General features: G+C 50.3%; 2 protein-coding genes across 7 annotated transcripts in view; one reads left to right on the top strand and one right to left on the bottom strand.

Annotated features, from left to right (window-relative positions):
* The window catches only part of WBP1L (WW domain binding protein 1 like), a 68,278-nt gene extending 52,399 nt beyond the window's left edge, over window positions 1-15,879 (top strand). For 3 of the 4 annotated variants that reach the window (XM_064464059.1, XM_064464060.1, XM_064464062.1), the window contains exons 2-4: window positions 962-1,064; window positions 11,922-12,083; window positions 13,537-15,879. In XM_064464059.1, the coding sequence (XP_064320129.1) occupies window positions 962-1,064; window positions 11,922-12,083; window positions 13,537-14,276 (1,005 nt within the window). In that variant the 3' untranslated portion in view covers window positions 14,277-15,879. The remainder of the gene's footprint in view (window positions 1-961; window positions 1,065-11,921; window positions 12,084-13,536) is intronic. The other variant, XM_064464063.1, reaches the window with a different exon arrangement.
* Window positions 15,880-21,919: 6,040 nt separating this feature from the next.
* LOC104051271 (steroid 17-alpha-hydroxylase/17,20 lyase) lies at window positions 21,920-25,886 on the bottom strand. 3 transcript variants are annotated; one of them, XM_064464053.1, is made up of 8 exons: window positions 25,229-25,886; window positions 24,564-24,702; window positions 23,774-24,003; window positions 23,506-23,550; window positions 23,146-23,355; window positions 22,712-22,899; window positions 22,526-22,629; window positions 21,920-22,297 (listed from the first exon to the last, which is right to left on the bottom strand). In XM_064464053.1, exons 1-8 carry the CDS (start codon window positions 25,556-25,558, stop codon window positions 22,032-22,034), a joined length of 1,512 nt encoding a protein of 503 aa, XP_064320123.1. In that variant the 5' UTR covers window positions 25,559-25,886; the 3' UTR covers window positions 21,920-22,031. The 3 variants fall into 3 exon arrangements, with proteins under 3 accessions (XP_064320123.1, XP_064320120.1, XP_064320122.1); XM_064464050.1 differs by having other exon boundaries at window positions 23,464-23,550; window positions 25,229-25,882; XM_064464052.1 differs by having other exon boundaries at window positions 22,712-22,881; window positions 23,464-23,550; window positions 25,229-25,878.
* Between the last annotated feature and the right edge of the window lie 195 nt (window positions 25,887-26,081).

A 26,081-nucleotide genomic window follows, 5' to 3' on the forward strand; every position in this document is an offset into this window, starting at 1 on the left:
ATAAAATTAATTCTTTCAACATATCTTTCATCGTAAACGTCCACACATTTTCTTTGCCTTATAAATTTTAAGTGAAAGTGAAAATTTTAGACTTTGATACAGGTTTGTTTGCAACATCAATACTTTTTATTAAGATCTGTTTGTTTCTTAAGAAACTGTGTAGTATATTCTAACTCCCAGGTTGCCCCAAAGCCTATTAGAGGATGTACAAACCACAAGCTGTAAAATGCTTTTTTTGTTGTTGTTGTGTTTTGTACTGCTTCCCACCCTGTTTTCAGGCTAGCAGGAAAACATGGACTTCTGTGAAGTGGTGCACCACGTGGGGGACAGACCTCACACCTTAGTTCTTTTCCATCTTAAGTGTCCTGAGGACCTGCTGGGTGGTACAGTACAGCTGATTTGGCTCTGTTCCTGGACTACTTCTCTATTCCAGGAAGAAGTTTTACAGGAATGTTGATCTTGTGTAAAGCACATGGCTAATTATGAAGGAATCATTTTAGATTGGAATCTTGCAGGAACATAACTGTAATTATCATTTAGATCTAAATGAATCCAAGCAGTCTTTTCTCAAATTATAATGTTCTGTTTATTAATGCATTTCCTCCACTTGGCATTCAGCCCCAGTAATGCAGCGATAGTGTGTAAGAAGTGGAACAAATAACATCTCTTCTTTAAGAGAATGCCTGGCTCCCAAAACATGATAACTTGTAATGGAAAAGGAAAGGAATGATGAGAAGGCAGTGCTGACTAGATGCTAAAGCAATGTAACTCATTAATTTGCAGATACGGGGTTTTCTTCTGAACAGTCCTTTATGTTCATTAGCGATCCTTAGCTGTATTTTAACCTCTTCCCAGGACCATAACTTGTGACTTTTCAAATGCTTGCAGGTCATTGAGTAAAAGATTACATTTATGGAAGATACTGACAAAGCATCTTAAAAGTGTGTCTGTTTAATTTTAGGACAAGGAAACCTGCATGGGTGTCAACAATCAAAGTTACATATGTGAAACGGGCCACTGTTGTGGACAATCCCAGTGTTGCAACTACTACTATGAACTCTGGTGTAAGTCCTTCCATTTTGTATGGATTCCCTTCCTAATTTGCATGGCTCTCATACCATACTACAGGTCTGGCTTGTGTTCTGTGGGGTTTTGTATTCAGCCCTTGTTATGCATTGCCGTTGCGTTTCACTGCAACAAAAACTGGAGTTGACCTGATATAGCAAGGGAAATAGGGTTGTTACAATGGGCATTGCCTGCTTTTGGAGGAGTAATGGGTTGTCTTGCCACGGTCATCACTGCAGATTTGTGGTTTGGTTTTCTCACTGATTTGGCCAATACTGAGGGTAGTCAAAATAACATTGTATGTGAGTGAGGAAACCACGCCTGAGGGAGGAATGCCAATATGCACAGCACTAGAGTTTGACACACTCAAACAGAGAATTAATTCAGTATCTTTCATCTTATTGTTTTAGTTCTTTGCAAGAATGACAGTTTAAATCTCATTTATCTTCTTAAAGCTGTCCTTTCAAGGAGGGGAGCCAGGACATTTATTCTTTTCAGGACACTTTGTGTTCAGAGCACAGCTCCTTGAGTGGAGAGGGTCTTGGGCAAAACTTGTGGGCTGACAGTGGCTGAATACTGTGGGCCATGAGGAACATACATTGCTCGTTGCAACCCCTCTTATCTTCTCTTTCCCAGAATCTGGGATTTAAAACTATCCATGTTTCTAGTGAGCGGTTGAGTGAATATACCTAAGTCCATTTAGGCGGCAGCAGGCAGGTCAAAGCATGTCAGCAAAACCCTGATAAAGTATTATGGAAAAATGGAAAGTTGAAAGGATAGGAAAGTAAGAAACGCTGAATTTTAAAGGCAAACTTTTAGAGTTGTGCCAGTCTGATGGTATCTTCCTTTCTTGAGGAGGAGCACAAAGGAATGAACATTGATGTTGACATGCTGTTGTACTGCCAAGAACCTAGGCTGAGAAGGCATCTGTGCTCCCAGAATTTGGAAATGTGGAACTCTGAACATTGTCCCCCCACATTAGAGATTGGAGATATTGTCTTACCACACCCAACGGGATGTCGTAGCTTTTATGCAACTGTGCCATCTACTTAATCCCTCTGCTGCACCCACAGTTTCACTTTCTCAAAGCAGTGTGTGTGGAAATGTATTATACATACAAAGAATGTAACTTAAACCGAATCAAGAACAGGAATAGCTGACACTTTAGCCTTTAGTCTAGAAACATGCTTTTACTTTTCAAATTAACCATTGAAGCATGGAGGATGTGGTTGTGAATTAAACAGGACTCTAATAGACTTCTTCAAGACACGCTGTGCATCAGACTGTAGTGGCTGGCTATGTCAATATTAATGGCAGGATTTGAATGTATCGCAGACATTTTACAGCAGCTTTAGTTTCCGAAGTCTCCAAACAGTTCAAGAAATGATTCTGGACTGGGTGGGCAGCTTCAGGGACCCTAGCAGGCTGAGAAACAGGCACGAATGTGTGGCTGTCTTGGACTGCCTTGTTCAGATAGTAGCAGTAGGCAACACAGGCAGGACAGATGGCTGGAATTTGTTTGGACTATATGGGGTTGCATGGACAAAGAAGAGTGGGGAAGGTCAGACCCAGTTTTAGATTTGTGTGGGTGGGAATGTGAGAAAGAAGCATGTATGCAAGGGCTTACGGACTCTGTGGCAAGCAGGATCTAAATTGAGCAACAGGATGGAGTACAGCTGTACACTGGAGTTTGTTGCATGGTCGCCATGTTTCTCCCGTGGACATCTTGAAAGACAGGCTTAACTGAATTGCATACAAACAGTACAGTCTGAACAATATCCCCCTGCCATTTTAATGGAATGATTTTACTTTAACTGTCTGTGCACTCTCAGTATGGCACAGACTTCTATACTTGGCAGTGCCTGGCTGCATCTTAAAAGTTCTTGGAAGATAAAGACAGATTTTGTTAGAAGGAATCAGAATATTTCAGGCTTCTTTCTAGGGCAAGCACACAGGTCATGCTGAGATCATGGAATAAACATATTAGTGGCACGTACTGCTGGATGGTTGGTTCCTCAGCAGGAATGGGTTTCTGTGTTGAGATTCACATTCCTGCTGTGTTGCAGATTCACATTCGTGCTGTGTTGCAGATTCACATTCCTGCTGTGTTGCAGATTGCATCATACACCACACTGAGATGAGGGAAATAATGCAAACATGAGACCTATTCTTCTAGGCTTTCTGCAAATTCAGGTAAACATCCAGTGCTGACTTAAAATTGGTTAATGTTTTCAAAGCTTGTTTTGCCATTATGAGCATTAGAAAAAGGTTTCTGGGATTGGGAGGGGAGGCACAGTGGGCGCATATCCTTTAAATTTCAGAAAACTCATATTCTAGAGCCTGTGACCACAGCTGCAGGACTTACCTGCTGCTCCAGGAACTGTTGAATATCTTTGGTAGGTACACATGGTGAGGCACTCTTAAGACCTTCAAGGTGAATAGCAGTGATAGTATATGTGAATAGTCTAGTGCAGTGAATTGGTGGTGCGGAGAGCAAGAGCTTTACGTGCTTGGGAATAGAGTAGCTTTTTAAAAGTTAATAATAACTTTTGCTTAATGAACAGTTAAGTTAGCAGCACCTTTTAAGTATAGCTTCATGGTTGTTCCACGTTTTGATTTTAACCAGTGTATGCATGTACTGAAGTAGCTTTTGAGAAGTTTCTGCTCCTCTTGACCTTCTCAGACCACCAGTGCTATTGTGTGCCTGAAAACAGACCTTGTTGCTAGTCCCGTTGAATTAAATCCTGGGTTTATTTACCACCACAGTTTCATGGGGAAAAGCAGCAGAGGAGGGGTGGCATTTGAAATGGAAGAGAAAACTAGTCTGTCTTTGCTAGACATGCCTTCTGAAATGTGATCCTGTCTTGTGGCCACTTGGAATTTTTCCTGTAAAAAGGATCTTTTTCCCTCATTAAGAATTTGAGGAAAGTTTGTCTGTGAAAATGGCTGATCTTAACATTTCTAGACAGCAAGTAAAGTTGCAGTAATTATAAACCAGTCCTTGAGGGTAGTGGAATAGGATGCAAAATCAAGGTATTATTTTGTTAAGGGGTGGAGTGGAGGAATGGAGAATGTGATATGCCAAGCAGGTGGACAGCCTGTGTTTAAAATTAGATAACAGCCTGGTTCAGATTCCCCACCCATCTCTTATTAACAAAAAAAAAAAAAGTGCCATGTTGCCAAATAATAAAACTATATCCAGATTTATATACGTAGGTCTAATAGCTATATAAAGGTCTAAGTAGTTCTTAGCTCAAGCTTGGTAGCTGGTAATATGGGGGGGGAAGTGCAGTATGTCTTTTAATTTTCTTGGAATAGAATAATAAAAAGTAGAAGAAGGGGCCTTACTGTTGCATTTCCTCACATAGGGAAAGTGTTTGTTTGGATGGTGGTTGAGCTGGTTCAACATTTTAGCCTAACAGTTTCTTTGGGCTCCCCAGAGAGCTCATGGTCCCCCAGGGGGAGACTGTGGTCTTTGGAGAATGGCAGCAGCCACTGGATTTTGCTTACTAACAGTTTTTATTCAGGTCTGTTATGATGTGACTGTGATTTGCTGGAGTTTTGCATTGTTGGCCTTTGTCCAGGCCTGATGGGTGTCTTACTGGGTGAATGTTCCAAAATACCACTTTTCAAAACATAGGAGAGAAGGTAATTGAGGAATGCAGTTCCCGCATTTTGCGGGACTTAAGGCTTAGATGTTCCGGGTTTTCCCGAGTTTTAGTGTATGGACTTTGTGAACTAAAAACCAAATCCAGATCTCCTGACATCCATCCTTGTGTCTTTCCTTGCCTATTGAGGGAGCAGCATGACATTAGATTATTCCAGAAGCTCCGAATACAGCAAGCAAAGTTGTAGAAATTATTGTGCACAGTGTGGTTGGAAGAATAGTACACTGTGCTTCAGGAATCACGGAGCATGGAAACAGGAAGCTGGTCACTGCATGCAGATGATCTCAGTTGTAGGATTTCAAAATTAGAGGGCTTAGTTGGTCTTGGGTCATTTAAGTACTGTACAACAAACAACATTGGCGATGATGTTGGATCTGCCTGTTTTGCTTTGTTTTGGCTGCTTAAGCAGTGACACTGAACCCTTCTGTTTCTGAAAGGAAAAAGAAAAAAAAGATCTTGACTGTTTGGGCCCTAGGAAGGGTTGTACAGGAAAAAATGTTCTGTTTGCAGGCAGCACAGTTGATGTTTTTGCTGATTTTGAACATTTTGCTCATCTCTGCACGCTTCCCCTTGGAATCTCTAGACAGCTCTTTTCCCCAAAAAGTGTGCTGCCAGAAAATTTTGGCAAGGATCCCATTAGTTGCTAAAACTAAAGCAACTGCTCTACCACATACATGTTCCAGGTCAGCTTTATAATAGGAATTAATTTCCAAGACTTTGCTGCAGTCTCCAAAACCCTCAGTCAAGCAACACATCAGTCCCGTGTTTTCTTCCTCACCCTGCGTTATCTTATCCTTTAGTATAACCACATCCTTTTTCAGAGAAGGATTTGCCCTGCTCCTTGCCTTTCACCCAACTTCCTACGTGGTTGTACTTGCATTTCTTTCCCAGGTGTATCAAACTTCACCTTTGGCTGCCGTTAACTCCTCAGCTTGTGCTTCAGTGATAACCCTCCCATGACAAAGCCTAGCTGAAAGTATAGGGCAAACAAAAGAGATGTCAAAACCATGCAGAAACTCATGATAAATAGGGCCACTGAGGGAGTTATTTCCTGATTTCCTTATACTTTTTGTAGCCTAATCCAGACGGCAAAATCATCTTAAGCTTGTTTTGATGTGGTTTAGTAAAATTCAAAAATCCAAAGGAGAAGGCAAGCTGTCTTGTATAGTCTGACTGTGCAGATACTGACTTTTGCCCCGTGTGGCCTGCTTCTACCTGCTCTGTGTAAAACAGCAAGGAAAAGCAAGAGAGCTTGCTGGTGCTCTTTCACCCCCTGCCTTCTGTACCTCCAGCCCAGCTCCTTGCAAATATCCAGATCTGTTGGTGCAGACTGTTCTCCAGATCATGTTCCCAGATGTTCTGGACATCAGCTGGATGTTCCTCTCTCATGTCTGTTAGACCACTGTTCAACATGCATTTTAACAACATGGATGAGTTGGGAGCATTAAGTCAGCTGGAATTGACTGGACTTACAAATGTGTCTTCTGGAGCACAGGAGCAGTTGCTCTTCAGAGGCTCCCTCCCCAGGAGAGAGGCATAAAGCCAGAGTCTGTAGATTTACTGCCTCAAGGTGGCTCTCATTGCAAGATAAGCAAAGGATTTTTCTGAAACCTGTCTTTTTCTACCTTATCTCATGGCAGTGGTGTACCATGTATACTGGACGCTATTCTGAAAACCAGAAACCAGCTGCAGTTAACGTCCATCTGCTTTTGTCTGAGTTACCAGTCTGGGAGCAAGTGAGCAGGAGTTGGAGATGTTGTCTTCAGCTTTTTTCTTTTTGCCATTGTACTCTACAAATATTCAGTAACTTTTTCCTGCAGTGTGGTCAGGCTGGTGCTGCAGTTCCACTGATTTAAACTGACATAAAACTGTCACTGAAAGTCACAGTCTTTCTCTTCCTGCTGTTGTGTTTGGCAGATGAGTTTCAACCTGCTCTGGTTCCCTCAAACCAGTTCAAACCATAGTTGCACACAACTTTGTGCTGGCACAAGAAGAGGTGGAGGAGGCAGCAGGAGGTATGGAAGAGACAGGCAGGAGAGGGCCACGTCATCCAGCAGCTTCCTTTTTTCCCTCTTAAAATGTTCATAGGCCAATGGCCTGGATCCTTCATCTAGCATTCTTGAGCAACAGCATTGACTCGTACAGGCTTGTGTCTGAAGTGGCAGGAGTCGATGTGGTCTCTGTGCCAAGGACACTGTTAAACCCAAGTGCATCCAGGTTGCGGTACCAATTAAATCTCTCTCCTATTTTTCATGATAGCTTTGGCCCTGTGAAAGACAATTTTTTTTTCCAGCCATGGCTGACTGTGAGGCCACCATTTGGGACATCACTTTTTAGTCAATGAAATTGTCCCACTTCTCCTTCTGTTCAGAACCAGCACTCATGGAGCCAAAGCTATTACCCAGATGCTTGTCAGGCAGACACAAAAATACTTTGCAGTATGTTTTGGCTTGCTTTTAGGAGACTTCCTGCCAGCAGAGAGACGGCATTTGCCCAAGTTTACCATGAACTTGAGGGCAGATTTCTCTGTTCCTACCCTTGGAACACTCCAGAAAGCATTTTCCATTTTGCACAGGATAGAAGGAGCTTCCCTCAATGGGAATGCTGATGGCAACTTCCCAGGCAGCAAATACAGCACAGCATAGACTGAACATTGCTCCCCCGTTTTTCATGAGGTGGGAATGCTCTGGCTTTTTTATTCTTAAATTATTTTATTCTTAATTATTCTTTAGTTTGAGGAAAACTATGGTCAGTGTCCCAGAAAGGTTTTTCTTGAAGCTTTGAGCCTGGCATGGTCTTTCACAGCTGGTAGAAAATACCTCTGGTGCACAACCATGTGATGGGGCTCCCTTTCCCCAAGGATGCTGTAAACATAGCAGTCTTCTCTTTCTTCAGTATTTCCTCTGCTTGTGAGAGATGACATTCATGGGAGCTAATTCTGTTCCTGGGTCTTTCTGCAGCTCTGGTTCTGATTCTCTGAGCTTGGTGCTCATGTAGCGCTTATAGCTCTGAGCCTGTCTGATGCTGGGTAAGAGGCTGGTACTTCTTTTTTATTTTTATGAAAGGTTTTGATGCTCTGGCTGGGAAATCTCTTGGCAAAACTCAGCTCCTTGGCTGTGTCTGATTCACCCTTTGGTTGCATCATTATCCACCCATCGGCATCACCAGTGAATTTGACAGAAAATGTAGCAGTGTTTAAGACTCAGCCTTTTTTCAACTGGAGAGTGTTTCCACTGCTGACTGTTCTACAAACCAAGAGCAAGCCTGAAACTGCCTCCAAGTCTGACAGGCCCCAGTGCATGTTTAGCTTTGAGCAGGTGCATTGCTTCTGTTGATGCTGTTTTTCCAAAGACCGTTTGCCCTCTGCTGTCATGTTGCCCTCAGGTTGCTGCGAGCTTTAGTTCCCGGTGGTCACAGCAAGGTTGGCGGTGGGAAATACTCCCGCTCAAATCAGACATTTAATGGCAAATTTGGCTCAGGATGCCCAGTTCTCCCAACCTTTTCTCCTTTTCCAGTGCCTGCAGTGATAGTTCTGCACTGTGCAGCTGAAAACCAGCTCTTGTCCATTTGGGGAGGAAGCACATGTTGAAGAGCACAGGGAAGGCTTCTGGGGATGGAGAAAGCAACTAGAAGCCCAGTTTTACTTGGCTTTTAGAGGTCTTTTAATGACAAACTTCTGTTGCCTTTGCACATCTCACCCATTTCAGCACAAGGCAGAGCCAGTACCTGCTTCTGCCATGAACGAGGTGTTAGCATGTACCGCTACTGTGCTCATGTTTCCTGCTGGTGTAGTGTTGTCTTTGGGTGAATTTGAAGTTCCCCTCCTTCCCCGTCCTGCCAAATGAGCCAATGGGTGTGTGGGCCAGTGGTCTGCTTGGCTTATCTCCCTTGGTTTGAGGCCAAGCATCACCAGGTGTACAAATGCACAGCTCAGCCCTGGACATCTCCACTGTTCGTTCCATACTTTTAGACATAGTATTTACAATTGCACTTGGCCTTGTATGTATAGCTTTATCCCAAATACATGACTGTACTATATATTTGCTAGGTTTTTACAGTTTTTCTGTTCTGCAGCCAAATTGCAGCTGTGCCCAAACTTCTGGCTAGGGCATGTTGTAGAGCCTTTTATGGAGGCCCTGGACTCCCAGCACTGTGCAGGGCTTGCAACCAGAGCTGCACCTGATCCTTCTCTCGATGCTGGCACCCCTGCTCGAGCGACAACCAAGAAGGCCCTTGTGTGCCTCAGCACCTATGGATGTCCCATCCTGTTGCTTCCTATGCACTGCGGGGACTTTCATCCCTGCGGTGCAGATGTGCTGTTGTGTGACAAAGTGGGGGCAAAGCCAATAAAGAGGACGTCAGAAGCCAGGCCAGCAAATGTCTGTGGTGGGCACACACTGCTGACCTCCTGTGATCATCCAGGCAAGTCCTTGGGTTCATGCTGACTCAGGGGTTGAGTAATTCCTAGAAGCTCTAGGAAGTGTCAGCAGTTAATGAAACCAGGCAATAACATGGTGTTAGTGGGTTCTTTTGCAGAAATTCCTGTGAAAAACAACAGATCTCATCCACTTGTGGTTGAGAGCGTGCATAGACCCTTTGCACAAGAATAGAGGTGTTGTTCCTGGCACTGTGGCCAGATTGCAATCCAGTAAATTATGGTCTGTTTACTTAAAATGCCACCTGTGGTTTCAGTAGGATCCAGCATTAATTTATTATCCTAAACTGTTGTATGTTGTTACTGCCTGTTGTTTACAGAGTTGCCGCACGTCTTCCCAGGAATGGCTGAGCTTACTTTGACCCCTACCCTGAGCTTGTGCATCGGTTTGTCTGCAGAGCACTTTGGGATTTCTTTGGAATGGGTAGAGAAGTTTTCTAAAGAAATACTTTTTTAAATCTTCTGGATGCAGGCTTGGGTGGGAGCAGTTAGTCCCGGCAGAAAAATTCGGCTGCTACAGCTGAGATTGCTTAACAGTGGCAGTTCTCCAGGACATCTTAACTAACTAAGTGCTGCTTGCTACCATTGCATCTAGAGTCCTTGGGAAAGGGCATGATCAAATGTGTTAAAAAGCATCTGTTTTCATAACTCTAGCTAAAATCCCTGGATAGCTGGGTGTAATTTTCCATTGTTTTTGAACACATAATCACAGACTGCTCTTCAAAAATAAAGAGTACTTGGGAGATGAACTGCAGGCCTGCTTCAGTGCATGGTGTCACGCTGTGCCAATGACCTGGTTTTGATGAATGTGTTCTTGCTTCCTCAGCAAGCAAGAGCTAAGGGACCTTCTCTTAGCAAGCAATAAAGTGTATTGGTGAGAGTCTTCAAACTGTGAGACAGTGGTTGCGAATGCCTGGCTTTGGAGGGAAGCATGGACTAGACCAATCCTTATAGTTTATATAAAAAGGCCTTTTTAGAAGCAGGAGGGTATTTGGAGGGCGGTGGATGCTTTCTCAGCTTGGTTTGAAGGAAGTGCTGAGGGCATCTTGAGTGCTTTGTCCTTTGCTTCTCTGGGGCAAAGATCACAGTTTTCTCTCTGCCCTTCATGGTACAGCTGAGCAGACTGGCTAGAAAAACTGTCTAGGCACCTTGATTTTCAGCCAAGAAAAAAAAAAATGGAGCATGTAACACCTTCATTTGATAGCAGGTTTTGATAAGTTTGGGTATAAGGTGGAATCCAGTCTGTTAGGAAAATTGGTTGCGCAAGCCAAGAGAGAGATTTCAGTTTGCTGTGCCAAAATATATGGAGAATCTGGGTTACAACACAGGGAGGTGAAAGTCCCTGCTCAAAATGCTCGGAGGCACGATACAGCATATCCAGTTCACCTACAAACAGCCCAATGCAGGGCTCTCAGATCTGTGATATGGGTCGACTGTACTTTGTCCTGAGCCAGACCAATACTCCTCTCATTCTTCAAATTCCTAAACTGTTCACCTTTCCCCACCCAGCTCTTAGCAGAGAAAACATTGCTAACTCGGCAGGGGATGCTGAAAACATCAAGGTACTGTAAAGGCAGGACTAGACGTTTTTACTAGGGCGAAACAAGCAGTTTGATCTCCCAGGGCAGAATAGCCACGCTGAAAACGGGCTGTAGCACTTAGGAGTCTTCATTTTGTCTGCTTGGGAGTAATGAAGAGTGGCAGAGGTCTTACTGAAAGAAAAAGTGTTGTGATCTCTGCTGAGGAGTAGTTGCCAGGCCTACATGTTTCTAACGGGGGAGATTTCTGGTATCCTTAGCTGCAAAAGCTGAGCTTAAAAAAGATAGAGATTACAGGCACCTCTGAAGCAGGTAGAGCTGTGGGCTGTAGTTGCAGGAGACAAAGCCTCATCTGGTGTGAAAGTTGTAGCTCTTTGATATGCCTCTTGGAAACATTTTTCTAGTGCATAGAAGCGTGAAGGGGGTGTATGGAAAGGAGGGGTTGTTCTACATGTTGGAGGGAGTGGAGAAAATTCAGGAAGTGCTCTTTCAAAATTCCCTTTTAAGGAGCAGAGCACGTACAGTATGACAGTGCACAGAAACCAGCCGTGACCACAAACAGAGCAGAAGTTAGGTTTCTTGAGGATTCAGAGTGGGGGGCTAGTTTAATTTAATTTTGGATAATTTAAGACATTGAATACAAAAATAAGTTTTAAAAATGTTTTGAGACATTTGTGTAAAAAGTATGTTTTTGTTAAACATAACAATGAAGGATTTGGGCTGGAAATTAAAGAGCAGTGCAAACAAAAGCAAAACACAGTGCTTGGGGTTTTTCTCTTCTTCTGTGGTCAATCTGCAGAGTGTCTTTTGTGTCTTGATTGTTATTTTCAAACTGAAGTGGCTGCGGGAGACAAGTTCAATGCTATTCACAGCTCTACTCATATTTTTGGCTAGAAGAAATTGTATCCAAGGGGTGGGAGCGTAGCCCTGTCTCCATATTTTGTTCTTCTCCAGAATTGTGACTACTGAACATATGTCACATCGTACCAAAATGTGTACAGAGTTACTGGATTCTGTCAAGGCTGCCAGAGTAGCAGTCACCCACACAGGTGGGTCTGTGTTGAAGTCGGCTGGTGCACCACGATTTCTGCCTTTAGACCAGTGTGGAGTTCAGATCCAGACTTTCTTATGATCTTCTCTATCAACTTCATGGGGCTTCCTGGGATTGGACGTGGCTCTTGCACTGTGGTTAACACTTGCTCTCCCCTGCTGCAGGGTTTTGGCTGGTGTGGACCATCATCATCATCCTCAGCTGCTGTTGTGTTTGCCATCACCGACGCACCAAACATCGTCTCCAGGCCCAGCAGCGGCAACACGAGATCAACCTGATCGCTTACCGGGAAGCCCATAACTATTCAGCCCTGCCGTTTTATTTCCGTATGTACTTCACTGTTTTTCCTGGAGGTCGTGGGGAGCAGGGCAACAGCAAGTTTCCCATGTGGGGTGGAAGCGGGGAGCAGGGGTTGGGCTCAGCAAGAGGCAGGGGGCAGCTTTGCTGCCTAACCTTGACTTGTAAAAAGCAGGTGATGTATTCCTGCTGCTGGATGCATTTGAGCCCCATTGACTCTGGAGCTGTACCATACCAGCTACAGCACCTTCACACCCTCCCCTGATTTGGCTCTGTGAATGCAGTGATTCCCTGGGTGTTTTTCTGAGAAGGTTCTTAAAGTACCTCGTTCAGGACTTTATGGATGCTCCTCCTTTCCAGCCTGCACTTGCTGCTGGTGGGACTGAGATGTGGGAAGTGGCTTCACAACATTCAGTCACACGGGCTGGGTGGAAATGGTGCCTCAGCAGGGGTCATGCTGGCTCCTGCCCTGTCCTGCAATTCCCAGATGATGCTGCTGGTGAGCAGCCATAGGAGTTTACACGAAGGAGCTGTTGCCCACAGCTCAGGGGAAGTACAGTCACTTTGTTCTCTCCTTCATGCCCTGCTACACTGTGCTAGAACAGCAAGCCTCAGACTTTTGACTGGAGGTACCACAGCTGAGTTTCCTGTAATGGACTGTTGAATTGCATGTATGAACTTGCTTTTCTTGTTAAAGTCTTGCAGCCACCTCAGAAATAATCCCCAGCAGCGCTTTCGTCCCCAGCCCCAGGAATATGCAATTGCACATGGAAAACTGCAGTGCTGTCTTTGTTTCCAGTATTTAAGTCCATTCTGTCTGTATAGACTATTTGGTTGCCTCTTAAGAAATAAACAAAATCTTTCATAGATTTGAGGGGCTGTAAGTACTATAAACCAAACTGTCTTGCCAGTACGGCCAATTTATTCTGATTGTGCCAGAAAAACCCGAATCCGGCACTAAAGCAATAACCAAAAGCCAGGATCCTAAGTTCTTTGTAACTGATTGAATGTCTTCATATTTGCACAAAGCTTTGTGAGACAAAATATTTGCTCTTGAAAGTGGAAACTCAGCTGAGAAGCCAGTGTTGGAGAGGGCTGGTGAGTTATCTCCCAGGGTGTTCCCTCCAGCCAGCTCAGGCCATCCCCTGGTGTGGTTTATGGGGCTGCTGTGAGGTACAGGGCAGTGGGGGGAGATTCATTTGGTAGTCCTAAGCATAGGCTCAAGAGCAGGGAGATCAGGCTGCTGTTCCCAACTGTGTCCATCTCCTCTTGTAATGGTGCCCTCCCGTGCCACAATTGCTGCTTCTCTAAAACATGACGTCTTATTTGGGCCAAGTTTTGGCTCCCCTTGTAAAATGCACTGAGCTGTTCAGTGGGAAGGTGCTGGTAGGTGACAAAGGACACACTGACCTGTATTAGTGACTCATTTCCTGAGATAAGCTGTTCATGAAATAACTTCTCCTCCTTGCCTCCCACTTTTAGGGTTCTTGCCAAATTATTTACTACCTCCCTATGAGGAAGTGGTGAACCGACCACCGACCCCCCCGCCACCATATAGTGCCTTACACCAGCAGTGTGTCCCAGCAGGCAGCAGTAGCACAATTCCAGACACGCCAAGAAACCTGCAGCCAGCACAGAGCAGCTCAGCAGCACCCAGCGGCAATAACAGCAGTACTGACAACACCGGGTCCCCTGGCCTTGGGGACCCCGAGCCCTCCACCACCACACTGGTCGAGCGAGTAGTTGCCAAAATGCAGAGCGTCGAGCCCAGTGGTACCAGCACGGGAGCCGAGCTAGTGGAGAGGGCTGGTCCTGATAAGGATATGGAGTGCAAGGAGGAACTGCTAAAAGGTTACAGCTCTGAGAGCTTAGAGCAGAGCAGTGCCATTCCCGACGCGAAGGACAAGACGCCGGGCAGGCAGCGCCGTTTCACCGGCGACTCAGGCATTGAAGTCTGTGTATGCAACCGGGGCCATCACGACGATGACCTCAAGGAGTTCGACGGGCTCATCGATGATGCTCTGGACGGGCCTCTGGACTTCTGCGACAGCTGCAGCGGCCGCCCCCATGGGGATGAGGAGGAAGGGCTTTTTCATGCTGAGGAAGAGCAGCACCGTGAACACAGCCACCACCACCTGCCCCGGCAGCCGGTGTGTGTACTCTTGAACACAATAAATGAGCAGGACTCTCCAAACTCTCGTACCAATAACTCCCCCAGCTAAGGTGGCAGAGTGGAAGGGAGAATTGGGGAAAACAAGAAATAGAAGTGGAATAAGAGGATTAAAACTTTAACAGGAGGAAAAGGTGATACAACCTTCTTTTTTTGGTTTCTTTTTCTTTCTCCCCCTCCAATATAATTTGGGGACTAGTCCCCGAAGGCCCGGCTTGTGGGGGACGGGTCGCTCTGGGTTTTGTTAATCGTGTCCGTCCTGCTCTGTGGGGCAGGGACTGATGTTTCTCAATGAGACTTTCTAACAAATGGAACTTTCCCAATGGTGATTTTGGTGATGGTTATTATGAGTTTGTTGGTTTTAGTTTTCCAAAACTGCTTTATCTTGCAATCAGTAAAGCTCAGCAAATCTCACCCTGGGAGGATACAAAATCACCATAAGGCTTCAACCTCCAGGTGTCTTCCCAGAAGCAAGCAGCTTCTGACAGTGCCGGCAGTCAGTAGCCCAAGAGTTCTGGTTTGATATAGTGCTCTTGAGGCATTGGGGATTTCTTTTCTTCCTCTTTTTTTTTTTTTTTTTTTTTGGTGTGTTAAGTTTTCCCAAAGCTGATGAATGCCTGAACACATCAGCCCTATAATCTCTGGTGCTTCAGTGTTTAAGACAGCAGGTAGGAAATTTCCCACTTGAAGCTGGTGACTGAAGGACCAGTTTCTTCCAGAAGGAATGCTAGTCTACCGTAAGCAGTTTGAAAAGAAAGGGTTTGCAGAAATTTGCCTTTATATGTCATTTTTAAAGACAAGTGTATTCCTTCAATGCCTCTAAGAGCACAGTTAGAAGTAGAATCCAGGCAGCTGGGCTGCCTTCCAAGTACTGTGGTCTCCGAATGACCTTTTCCCGGTGTGCTGCAAAAGGGATTGGCTTTATTTTTTTCCTTTTTTTGCACCCCAAGAGCAGCACACTCGAGTTAAGATGACAAAAAAAGAACAGGGCTCTCTTTGGCCAGCGTGCCTTCAAGCTTCAGCGATGCATGTTGAACAAATGGAGACGAGAGCTCCGTCCATTGCGAAGGGATGACTTACCATGTAGATGTGGAAGACCTGTGCAGTATTTTTTTTTTTTTGTGATCCAAAAGCTTGGTGCGATTCTAATGTTGACCACTTAAAAGAAATGAATGTCTGTTTCCTTTTTCTTTTTTCTTTTTTTCTTTTTTTTTTTTTTTTATGGTGGCAACTGGCTACTGTATAACGTCTGTGAGCGTGTGTGTGACTGCAATCCATGCATGCGAGTCCTACTGGTAATATGAAAACCTGCTGTAAGACTGCAAGAAAATTTACTGTAGCTTTGCTTTAATAAACGGTAGAGGTTTTGTTAGTTACAACCTGAAGAAAAAAAAAAAAAAGAAACGGAGAGCTGAAACTAACATTCCCTAGAGTGCTCATGTGGAAGGGAGCACAGTTCAGACTATGTATCTTGTTCTCTTGTTCTCGGGTTTTCTCCCCGTCCCTTTTATAATTATGGTCGTCCAGATCATTACTGTTATGGGGAAAAAAAATTGAAAACTGAACTCGGACATATTCAGATTTGATTGATTGAAAACCAAAATCAGTTTTAAATAAGGTGGAAACCAAAATATAATGCCTTTTCTGATAACTTGCCCATGTGTGTGAGTATCATTTTGTGAGTTCAGAGCAAGATTTGTCTTTAGTTTGGTGGGCTAGTTTTGGTTTTTTAACGGGAGGTATGTAGCACTGTGCTGGATAGAAATGACAGAGTGAGACAAATGGTGCTTATTTCAATATTCTACCCACACGTTTGAGGAGAGCACTTTTACCTTATAAGGTTTAAGAGAATCTCACTCCTTTGCCCATCACAGCCTTTCTCTTCCATCAGAACAGCTGATGAAGACTGCTCTTCAGTTTGTGTCTTAGGAATAAAGGACTTTGGTTTGGATTCAGGAGACCTCGTTCCGGGATGCCTGGAGCGTGAGTGGCAACGGAGAGGCTGTGCGTGCCCCAGAGCCAGGCTGGCTCGCTGTGCACCATGGCTGCCTGGGGACTGGTTGCTTCCAGCTGTGTTCACCGACCACATGTATCTTTTGAGAAGAGAATTAGAGATCCCCAGTGCCAGCCCTAGGAATTCTGTACGTATTGGCACCTGGCTCTGTTCCTCGCACCACAAAGGAAGCTAAAAAAGCACATCAGTCCTTACGGAATGGGGTTTTACTGCTGTAAATCCTGGGGACAGCCCTGTGCCAGTGGGAGACCCTCTGCCAACATTTCTGTTGGCATAAGACAAAAATCTCCATGTTTGCTTTCCAGCCATTCCACTAAGGGCAGGGGAACCCCCCACTTCTACTCTGGACATAGAGGTGAGTACCAGTAAGCCAAGCTGATATTTCTAATCTTGAAGTCAGGAAGAAGCAGTGGTGTGCCTGTTTTTTATGACTCTTGGAGTTTTTTTAGGCTTTTAAAGACCATAAAGAAACAAACAGGGCACAAACTATATCTCTTAAGCTCACATGTGCCTGAGGAGGAGCAGGACTGTCAGTGCCATTCTCTGTACTACAGGCTTTTAGACCTGGACCAGGGGCAGCTGGCGTGGGGAGGAGGAGTGGTGCAGGGCAGGACACTGGGCAGGTGAGCCCATCAGAGGCATCCTGACTGGTGCCTCTTCAGGGTAAAAAACATGGTCAGGCAGAGGACTCCCAAAGCTCCAGCTTTAGAAAGGTGCTTTATCCTCTCATATATCCCTTTGTAGAAAGCCAACACAGCCCAAACAGAGCTGTTCTCTGAATGCACGCTGTGGATATAAAATGTTAGAGATGTGAGGAGATGGGCAAGCGTGCATCTGTAACACCAGAGCACCAAAACCACCCATTTCCAGCTATGAGGGGTGAGTGAATAAGTTATAAGAGGAGTTGTGAATTCATAGTTTCAAAACTGAGTTGTAAACCGTGCAGCACGATTGAGAGCAAATTAGTGTCAATCCACTGCTCGGTGTTTTTCTTTAAAACATGCTTTAAGTGTTGGTGCCAATAATACCTAAAGTCTATGTTTGCTAGGGTCTGTGGCAGTGCGGCGATGCTTGCACAGCATGTTTTTGTCCACTGAAGTTGGCTCCAAGGGCAAGGACCCAGCAGGCATACTGGTGGGCCTGGGGACAGGCGCTGCAGAGCACCCTGCAGTGGCTCAGCAAGAGGGTCCCCCAGGCTCAATGCGGGCTCCTGGGACCGACGGGTACTGCAGCACCACCTCGGTGTTCCCGAGGACTCTTCGGCACCGACAATGCAAACTCTCCCTTTCCTGCAGCGGCTCATTGTGTGTTTGTACACCCAGTGGATTGGTGTTGGCTGAAGATGGCAGAGGAGGAGGGAACCGTGTGTCTTGGTGCTTGCTGGCAGCCTGCTCTCAGGGCTCATACCCACCTCACTCGAGGCTAAGGAAAGCTGAGGTGCAGTTAAGCATCTGTGTTACAAGTAGTCATTGAAAACTTCCTGGGCAGGAAATCTGAGCAAGCCTCCAGGACAGAAGCAAAATGAGCAGACTCTGCTGAAAGCATGAGGCAGTGCCGCAGGGCAATAGGAGCTTTGGGCTCCCTGGGCATCCCACGCTGCTTGGGGACATGCATCAGTGGTGAGAGCCTGGGTCATGCTTGCCTCCTGGCCGCACAGCCTGGGCTCCCACAGCCAAAGATCCTCTCCTCTGCACACCCTGGCCAGGCTTGTCCTGCGGTGACCTGCTCCCAGCAGAGCTTGGAAGGGTGCCGGGGCATGGTCCTGCTCTGGTGAATAAACACCCCTTGCCTCCCCCCGAAACCTACTGCCTTCCGGCCCTCACTCGCCCTCCCTGTGCAACACATCCCAGGGAGGTTTTCCCCACCTTTTTTTTTTTTTTTCTTTTGTTTATATAGGAAAAGCCCAGACCGGGCTGGGAAATGGGGGCAGTCTGGCAGCCCCCCGGCATCCCATGGAAGGCAGCCTGGGAAAGGCTGGGATGAGTCACCTTTCTTCATCAGAGCTGGTTCCCCCCCCCCTCTTATAGCACAGATCTGTTTTTATCAGATGGAGCTGGTTCCCGCACTGGGGCCGTCTCAGCGGTGGTGCAAGCGCTGCAATCTCTGTGCCGGGGGCGGGGGGGGGGGGGGGGTTGGTCACAGCCTGCCAGGTTGTTTCTCGATTTGTTTTCAGCCGGCGAACAGCTGTGTCCTGAAGTTTGTGCTTACTCAGCTCGCCTGGCGCCATGCCCGCCGCAGAGCCCGCAGGTATTTCGAGCATTGCTCACACCTCCTGTGCCGGCTGCAGCTCTCCGGCACAGCCCGGGGCCTTCCAGTGCCGGGTGCAAAGTGAAGCCCCTCAAACTTGGAGGGCACCTGAGCGGAGCCCCATAGCACAGCTGGGTCAGCCGAGTGCTGTGGGAGTGGCTGGGCCCCCCAAAACGAGTTTGTGTGACGGAAAGGCTTGGGCTTGCTCTGCCTGGTGCCCTCAGGTCCCACCTCGGCGAGCTGGGCCTCTGCTTCTTGGAGTACCTGGGCTACAGTGTGGGAACAGCCATGAATGAAAAAGCTTATTTCTTTCCACTCACTGTTTCCTGTCCTGCAGACCCCCTCTGCCACAGGGAGATGGAGCCACTGGTTCCCAACCCCCCTGAGCTGCCCTTCGAGCCCTCAAGCACCACTCCCTCCTGTCCTCATTTCCCCAGTTCAAAGACCCCAAGCGGCCCCAGAGGGAGGGCAGGGACCCAACGTTGCCCAGGTTGTTACAGCAGCAGGATTATTTCAGCAGCAAAAGCCTCGGCATTCCCAGTGGCTGCCTGTGCTTGGCTGGCTGAAACCCGGTGGCAGAGGCCAAGGTCTTCCCCGACTCTCCTGTGGGCAAGGTCGCCTCATCCCCCCAGTTTTCCAGTCACTGGGCTGCCCAGTGCCAGGTCTGGATGAAGCCAAAGGGCTTGTCCAAGGTGGTGGATTTGCATGTCCTGGGTCTCAGGGGGGCAGGAGGAGAGAGGGGGCCACCACGGGCCAGATCCAGCGCTGCCCCGCTGCCAGCAGCCCAGGTGAAGCTGTCTGGTGGGGTCAGGGCTGGGCGCGGCGGCATGGCCCCGGAGCAGCTGTCAGGACATAAATACCAGCCAGATGATTCAGCAGCGTCTCTGCCTGTTCCCAGAGCGGGGAGCAGCCATGCCGGCGGCTGTTTACCAGCTCACAAAGTGCCAGGCAGCTGGTACTGGGCACTGAACCCCCCGCGGCGGCATCTTCTGCTCGTCGGCTGGTTCGCAGGACATGGGCTGGGGCAGGGGCAAGACACCCCGCAGTGGGGCCAGGCTCGGCATGACGGGGTTTGCAGCATGTGGCTGGTCTCCAGGCCTAGGGTCAGCATGTGCCAGCCCTGGTGAACAGGAGTGCGAGCTTTGCGCAAGCATCCGTGGCTGGAGATGTTCTCCGGTTTGGAAACATCCCCAATCCCAAAGTCCCCATTTCTCCCTCAAGGTACACGCTAGCCTTGAGCGCTTGCTGTGCGTGCATGCGCCTTGCTGTGAGTGCCTTGGCAACAGCAACGTGCACAATGTGCCAGCCCCGTGCTGACTCTGGCAAGGAGAAATTCCCTTCCCTTGCCAAGAGCAAACACGGTGCCTTGGCAAAGGGGCACAGAGGTGCTGGAGGTCCTGGGCTGGTTCTCCTGGAGGCATCAGCATGCTGCACTTACTGGTGACTGCAAGAGACTGAAGAGGAGCCTCCCAGCCGGCATGTGCTGCCAGGGACAGGATCCGGGGCACGGGAAGGACCAGGCTGGCATGGAGGCACCAGTCCATGGGGAAGCCCAGAGCATCGTGTTCAGCCAAATTTTCCCCAAACCCACGGTGAGCCCAGTCCCCCATACCCATCCAGCTTCAACCTGTGCTGGCAGAGGTGGAGGGCTCAGCCTTGCACAAGTCAGCAGAGACTATGCAGCAGCGGCGGGGCTGGGCTCCTGCTGCACTCCCCTCTGCCCAGCTTCTGGTGGGTCAACTGCACAAATCACGCCAAGAATTGCCCCTGGGGCAGGCATGTGCACAGTGGTTCTTCTTCCAGCTCCTCCCTGCCACCCTGAGCCCCCACCATAATGGACTGGGAGGAGGGAAGGTGCTCCCGGCACTGTGCTGGGCTGCAGATGCATTGCTTTCATCATCCCCATGCCGAGGTGTGGCTGATGGGACCCATTTGACATCAGATGCTGAGTGGTGAGGAGGCTGGGTGAAAGCAAAGTGCTGGCAGTTTGAAAGAAAACGTACACTTTGACTCAGGGAGTAGAAAGTTTAGTGGTGGTGGGGTTTTATGTGAGTTTTCCTGCCTGCTAGCAAGAGAGAGGGCAGGGGGAAATAGAAAAGGGCAAAAATGTGGGGTTTTTCAGGGCTGGGTGTGCCGCACCATGCCGGGGCTGTGCGGGGCTTTCCCCTCTGCCCCGGCTGCTTTTCCTCCAGGTGCCCTGAGCCATAGCTGTGTTGCTATTTAGTTAAATATTAAGAGGTCAAGTAATAGAGAACCAGAAACCCGATTGCATGCTTCCCTCCATGGCATGGTGGTTTTTGGCGAAAGCAAACAGGGCCCCTCGCATTACAGGAAGGTTATGCTGCTCAAAGTGACGGCCATAATCCAGCCAGACAGTGAGCATTGATGCTTGGGACTCCGTGCAGGCGGGAGATGCCACATCGCTGCGCAATGAATGTCAGCAGCCCCCCACTCTGTGGTGCCCACGCACTGGGCCTGGGGGGCCCATAGCTGACCATCACCCATGGGGTCTAAGCACCTCTGGGTGCTCCTCCATGTCCCTAAGCAATGGGAGCCCCCTGCTTTCGGCCGGAGCTGGGGCTGCCTGCGCCTCCCCCCACAGCGGCTCACACACAGGACCGGGTCAGAGAGCCCTGTGGCCCTACAAGGTGCTCATGTCCCATCTGGTAGGGGCTGTGTGTGTGCACAAGTACATGTATGCATGTGTGCATACAAGCACATATGCGCATGTATATGCATACGTCAGCAGGCTTAAATGCATCCCTGTGCTTTTATTTGCATATATGTGCTTGTAAGTATATGTGTGTGGAGGCAGCCCTGTGCATACACCTGCACGTGCTGGCAGCAGTGTGTGTGCCGGTGTACCACGGGAGAGGAAGCTGAGTGGGAGCTAAAACTGCAGGATTCTCCAAGCTGTTTTCTTCTTTTTCCCCGCAAGGAGCAGGCAGGGGTCCCACCGGCAGGGGCATGCAGTCCTGGGCTGGGGCTGGGGAAGGCAGGGCTGGGGGAGCTCTCCCTGCCCCATAGCAGGCTCAGCTCCCAGCCCATGTCACGTTCATTCTCCCTGCTCCCAGTGGGGAAACTAAGGCAGGGGCCAGCCAGGGTAACCCACCTGGGGTCACAGCCACGGGGTGACCTGACCACAGCCTGGGCATCCCTAACCCCCAAACTGCCCTGTGATCACTTTTTCCCCCTTACGTGGCTGGGGTGGGCCCTTCTCTACCCACCAGCTCTGTGGGTGGCTGGTTTCCATGGCTCATGGCTGCCTCTGGTGGGGTGAAGAGGCTGTTCACGTTAGCAGCCCCGCAGACAGGCCATGGCCTCCCAGCTCAGCGCAGTGCTCACATGAAGTTGTGTTGTCACTATATATCTCAGGCACCCTCCCACCTCCCCCTGACCTCCATTGCCTGTCCAAAAAATAGCTGGAGCCATGCTGCGTCGGAAACAGCTTTATCCAGACAACCCCACATCCATGGGGCAGGCAGGGCATAGCCTCTGTGATCCCATCGCATCCCACCGGTGCCTGGGATCCAGGCCTTGTCCCCGTCACGAGGCTCGCCAGGCGTCCCGCAGCCTAGCCTTCACTCGAAACTTCTGCACCTGCAGCACAACACCAAACTTGCCCTCCAGCGAGGGCAGGGGCTGGTCCTGGGGACACTCGAGCGTGAACCTCTGCAGCACCCAGGCCAGGAAGAGGAAGAGCTCCATCTTGGCCAGGACTTCACCCAGGCAGACGCGGATCCCGGCCCCGAACGGCAGGTAGCTGGGCGAGGGTGAGTGGATGTGCTGGCCCTGCTCATCCAGGAAGCGGCCTGCAAGGGGAAGGGGCACCATCGGCATCGGCAGGGATCAGCCCCTTCTGCCTGAGGCCTGCCTGAGTTTATCACATTTGTGATGTTCATCCCATGAGATGCAAGAGCAGAGAGAGTGTCCCAGCCCAGGGGGAGCAGGATCTGACCTCCCACCACCAAGCCTCCCCACTGCTGCGCCCACCCTGCCATCCGCTGCCCCACGAGGAGGACAGGGAGCACCCAACCCACCAGGGTTGAACTCCTCAGGCTTGTCCCACTCCTTTTCGTCATGGTGCATGGACCAGAGGTTGATGATGACCCTGGCGCCCTTGGGGATGGAGTATTCCCCGATGCTGCAAGGCGAACGCACAGTGAGACGGTCGCTCCCTCCCGCTGTCTTTGCCCATGTCCTGGCTGTGCCCTGTGGGGTCTCACCTGGTGTCGGCAAGGGACACGTGGGGGATGAGCAGGGGGGACACGGGTCGGATGCGCAGCACTTCACTGATGGTGGCCGCCAGGTAGGGCAGCAGTGGGCGGTCGCTGAGTTGGGGGTGACGTGCCAGGCCGATTTTCTGGTCCATCTCCTCCTGGATCTTCCTCTGGACCTGGGAGGGGAGCAAGGGCTGGGGTGGGAGCCCAGGGAGGAAGGTGCCCTGTGGGTGGGGGCTCACCGTGGCAGCAGCGTAGACCCAGCATCACCAGCACGTCCTGGCAGGTTGGGCAGGGCAGAAGTAAAATGCCCACAGCCTGATCCTGCTTATTCACAAAGCCTAACACCTCTCTCTGCACCTGCCTTCCTCAAAGCTCCCCACAATGTCCCTGGTGTCAGAGGGAGACCGGGCCCCCCCACCGCAGGGTGCAGACCCTACCTCGGGGTAGTGGAGCAGGTAGAGCACAGCCCATTTGAGCACAGTCGTGGTGGTCTCCACGCCAGCCCCAAAGATGTCCCCCACAGTCATGAGGAGGTGGTCGTCAGTCAACTCCAGCCCTGGTGCCGGAGAGCTGCCGTTCTTGGCACTGAGCCTCACTTGCAGGAGGGCATCCATGAGGTCCCTCACGGTGTCCCCGCAGAAGGCTTCCTGCCAGGGGACACACATGAGCTGGGCTGGCCTCGGCAGAGTCCCCTCCACCCCAGCTACAGCACCCTGCAGCTCCCGAGCATTTCCCTCTCCTGGCCCTGTTAGCACCTTGTGTTCGGTGAACTTCTGCTGCAGCAGCTGGTCCCGGACCTTGAGGCATCTTTTCAGCAGGGCCAGGTCCTTATTGGGGAAGATCTGGGGGAGAAAAGCCACATTACAGCAAAGGCCTCCAGCTTAGCCCAGCCTCTGCAGGCCCCCAGGCAGTTGCTCCGTGCCCACCAGGGTACTGGCCCTTGGGGGACCTTGGGGGACCCTCCTAACCCTGGGGGGTCGGGTAGTCCTCTCCTGCACAACACATCTCAGCTCCTTCGTCTCATTCAAGGTGAGAGGAACAGCCAGTCCCTGTGTCCCTGCTTACCTGGAGCCAGGGGAAGATGTCCACCAAGCTCTCCTTGGCCACAGTGTCCACGATACCCTGGCTGTACTCCAGCATGGCCTCAAACTCGGGGTCCCCACGCCGGTACGAGGAGTTGAAGCAGAGGGAGCAGACCACGTTGGTGACGGCCCGTGTGAACTCAGGGGCCACGTCAAGGGCTGTGTCCTGTGCAGCGCTGAGTGTCTCGCACAGGGATGCAGCCTCCCGGCAGACTGGGGTGGAAAGGAAAGGCAGGTGAGGGGGTGATGGTGAAGCCGAGGGGGTGGAGGGGGCAGCTGGGGGCTGGAAGGAGGGGTCCCCCACTCATTCAGGGTGTGCAATCTGCAGAGAAAACCCCCCAGCCAGGGCTGAGCCCTGAGGGTCTCGGATGGTCAGAAGGGACAATACTGGATTCTGGGGAGGAGCAGAGAGGATGGAAGTACGCAGGAAAGTCTCTGTGTGAGGCTTGATGCTCCTCCTGGGTGGAGTGGGGAGCCCACGTGCCAGGAGCTGGCTCCATGTCTCAGTTTCCCCAGCTGTAAGCGAGGGGAGCCACAGCTCAGGGTAGAAAATGCACAGGGAGAGGTGTTGGTAAAGTACTGGGGATGGACAAAGAGGGACCAAGCCCCTGCTAGGCAAACTAGAGGGGTGCTGGGAGGTTTGGGCTGAGCCAATGAGTCTCCCCTTGATTACCAGGGGATCAGAGCATGGAGAAAGGAAAACTCCAGCCCTGATCAAGTGCAGAAGGGAGACAGAGCTGGGAGGGAGCCCGGGGACCGGCAGAGTCACTTACTGATCGTCTCAAGGCTAAGTGAGCCCTCCCCAAACATGGAGAGGGCCGCATGCACCAGCTTGCGCTGGAACTTCCAGAGGGGGCTGTAACTGGCAAAGGCGATGTCCTTACCCCCCCGGGACAGCAGGTCCGTGGTCACCTGTGGGAAAGGCAGCCCTGGGGTCACCCCACTGCAGGGCAGCTCCACAGGGCCGTGCATTGGGAAGGAGCGACGCTGGGGGATGGATGGTCATGTCATCCCAGGGATAGTCCAGCAGGGGTGGTGGTTGGCACTGGCAGGCAAAGCCCAGGCCATGAGCTTTACTCCCCCCTCCCCCCACCAAGGACCGATGGAGAGGTCTGGGGACAGACACCAGGGTTAGGGGCTGGAGTGCCCAGGAAACTTAGGGGGTGCAGGGAGCCTGGTGGTACCTGACCCCACATCCCCAAGCCCTGAGGTCCAGCCAGCCCTGGGCACGAACGAGCACCCTTAGGATGGAGGATGTGCAGGATTCACCCTGGGGAACAGGGCAGAGAGGGGCTACCCCTGCCATTGCCTTGCTCAAGGCAGGATGGGGAGAGGAGATGGACCCTGCTGGGTGCCAGTGCCTTTCTCCAGAGCATTCCCCACCTCACACCCCACGCCACAGTGGGAGGGGGTCCCCCAAAACCTGCCACCAACTCACGGTGTGCGGCCGTCCAGCGAAAGCCTTCCCCTTCTTCAGCAGCACTTCCCTGGCATGCCGATAGCTGTTGACAACCACCACATAGTGAGAGCCCATCCAGAGGGCGTAGAGGCTGCCGTAGCGGCCCTGCAGGTGCCAGAGCCGTAGGTGGAGCTGGGGGTGCCCGGCCAGCTGCAGCAGGCTCCCCACTAGCGGCAGGGCTGGCAGGCTCCGTGGGCGCCCTGGACCCGTCCCTGTCCTTGTCCCCATTTTTGTGGCGGCTCGCTGGTGTACCAGCACCCAGGCACAGAGCAGGGCCAGGGCCAGCAGCAGGGTGCCTAGCAGCGGCATGGTGGGGCCAGCTGCAGGGCTGCAGCAGCACAGGGAGACTTTATAGTGGCTGTGGGGTCATTGCCTTGATCCCAAGGAGGGCTCGCCTCCTTATCGGGACGGGGAGGGGGGGAACAGGGCTCTGGGCTTGCAGCCAGCTCTGCAGCTGGGTACCCGGCAGGGGGAGAGGGCAGCGGGGCCATGGCTATGCCGGCTGGCTGTGGGGGAGCCATGTCCAGCGGGCTGAAGGGCCAGATCCGTCCTTGGGGCTCTGTCCATACAGCAGGTGAAGGGTGTGGGGGTGGCTGAGCCTTCAGGGTCTCCCTTGGGTACCATGAACGCATCTGGGGACTGGTGGGGCACTGGGGTCTGACCCCAGCCTGGGACCCCCTCGACATGCCCAGGAGGGGACGGGCAACACAGGACTGGGGGCACTGGTGAGCACTGGGCAGGCACTGGTGAGCACTGGTGAGCACTGGGCAGCCCTGGGCAGTGCTGAGAAGCCCTGGGCAGCCCCGGTCAGCACTGGTGAGCACTGGTGAGC

The sequence above is a fragment of the Phalacrocorax carbo genome, chromosome 12 (assembly GCF_963921805.1).
Source record: "Phalacrocorax carbo chromosome 12, bPhaCar2.1, whole genome shotgun sequence".
NCBI lineage: Eukaryota > Metazoa > Chordata > Aves > Suliformes > Phalacrocoracidae > Phalacrocorax > Phalacrocorax carbo.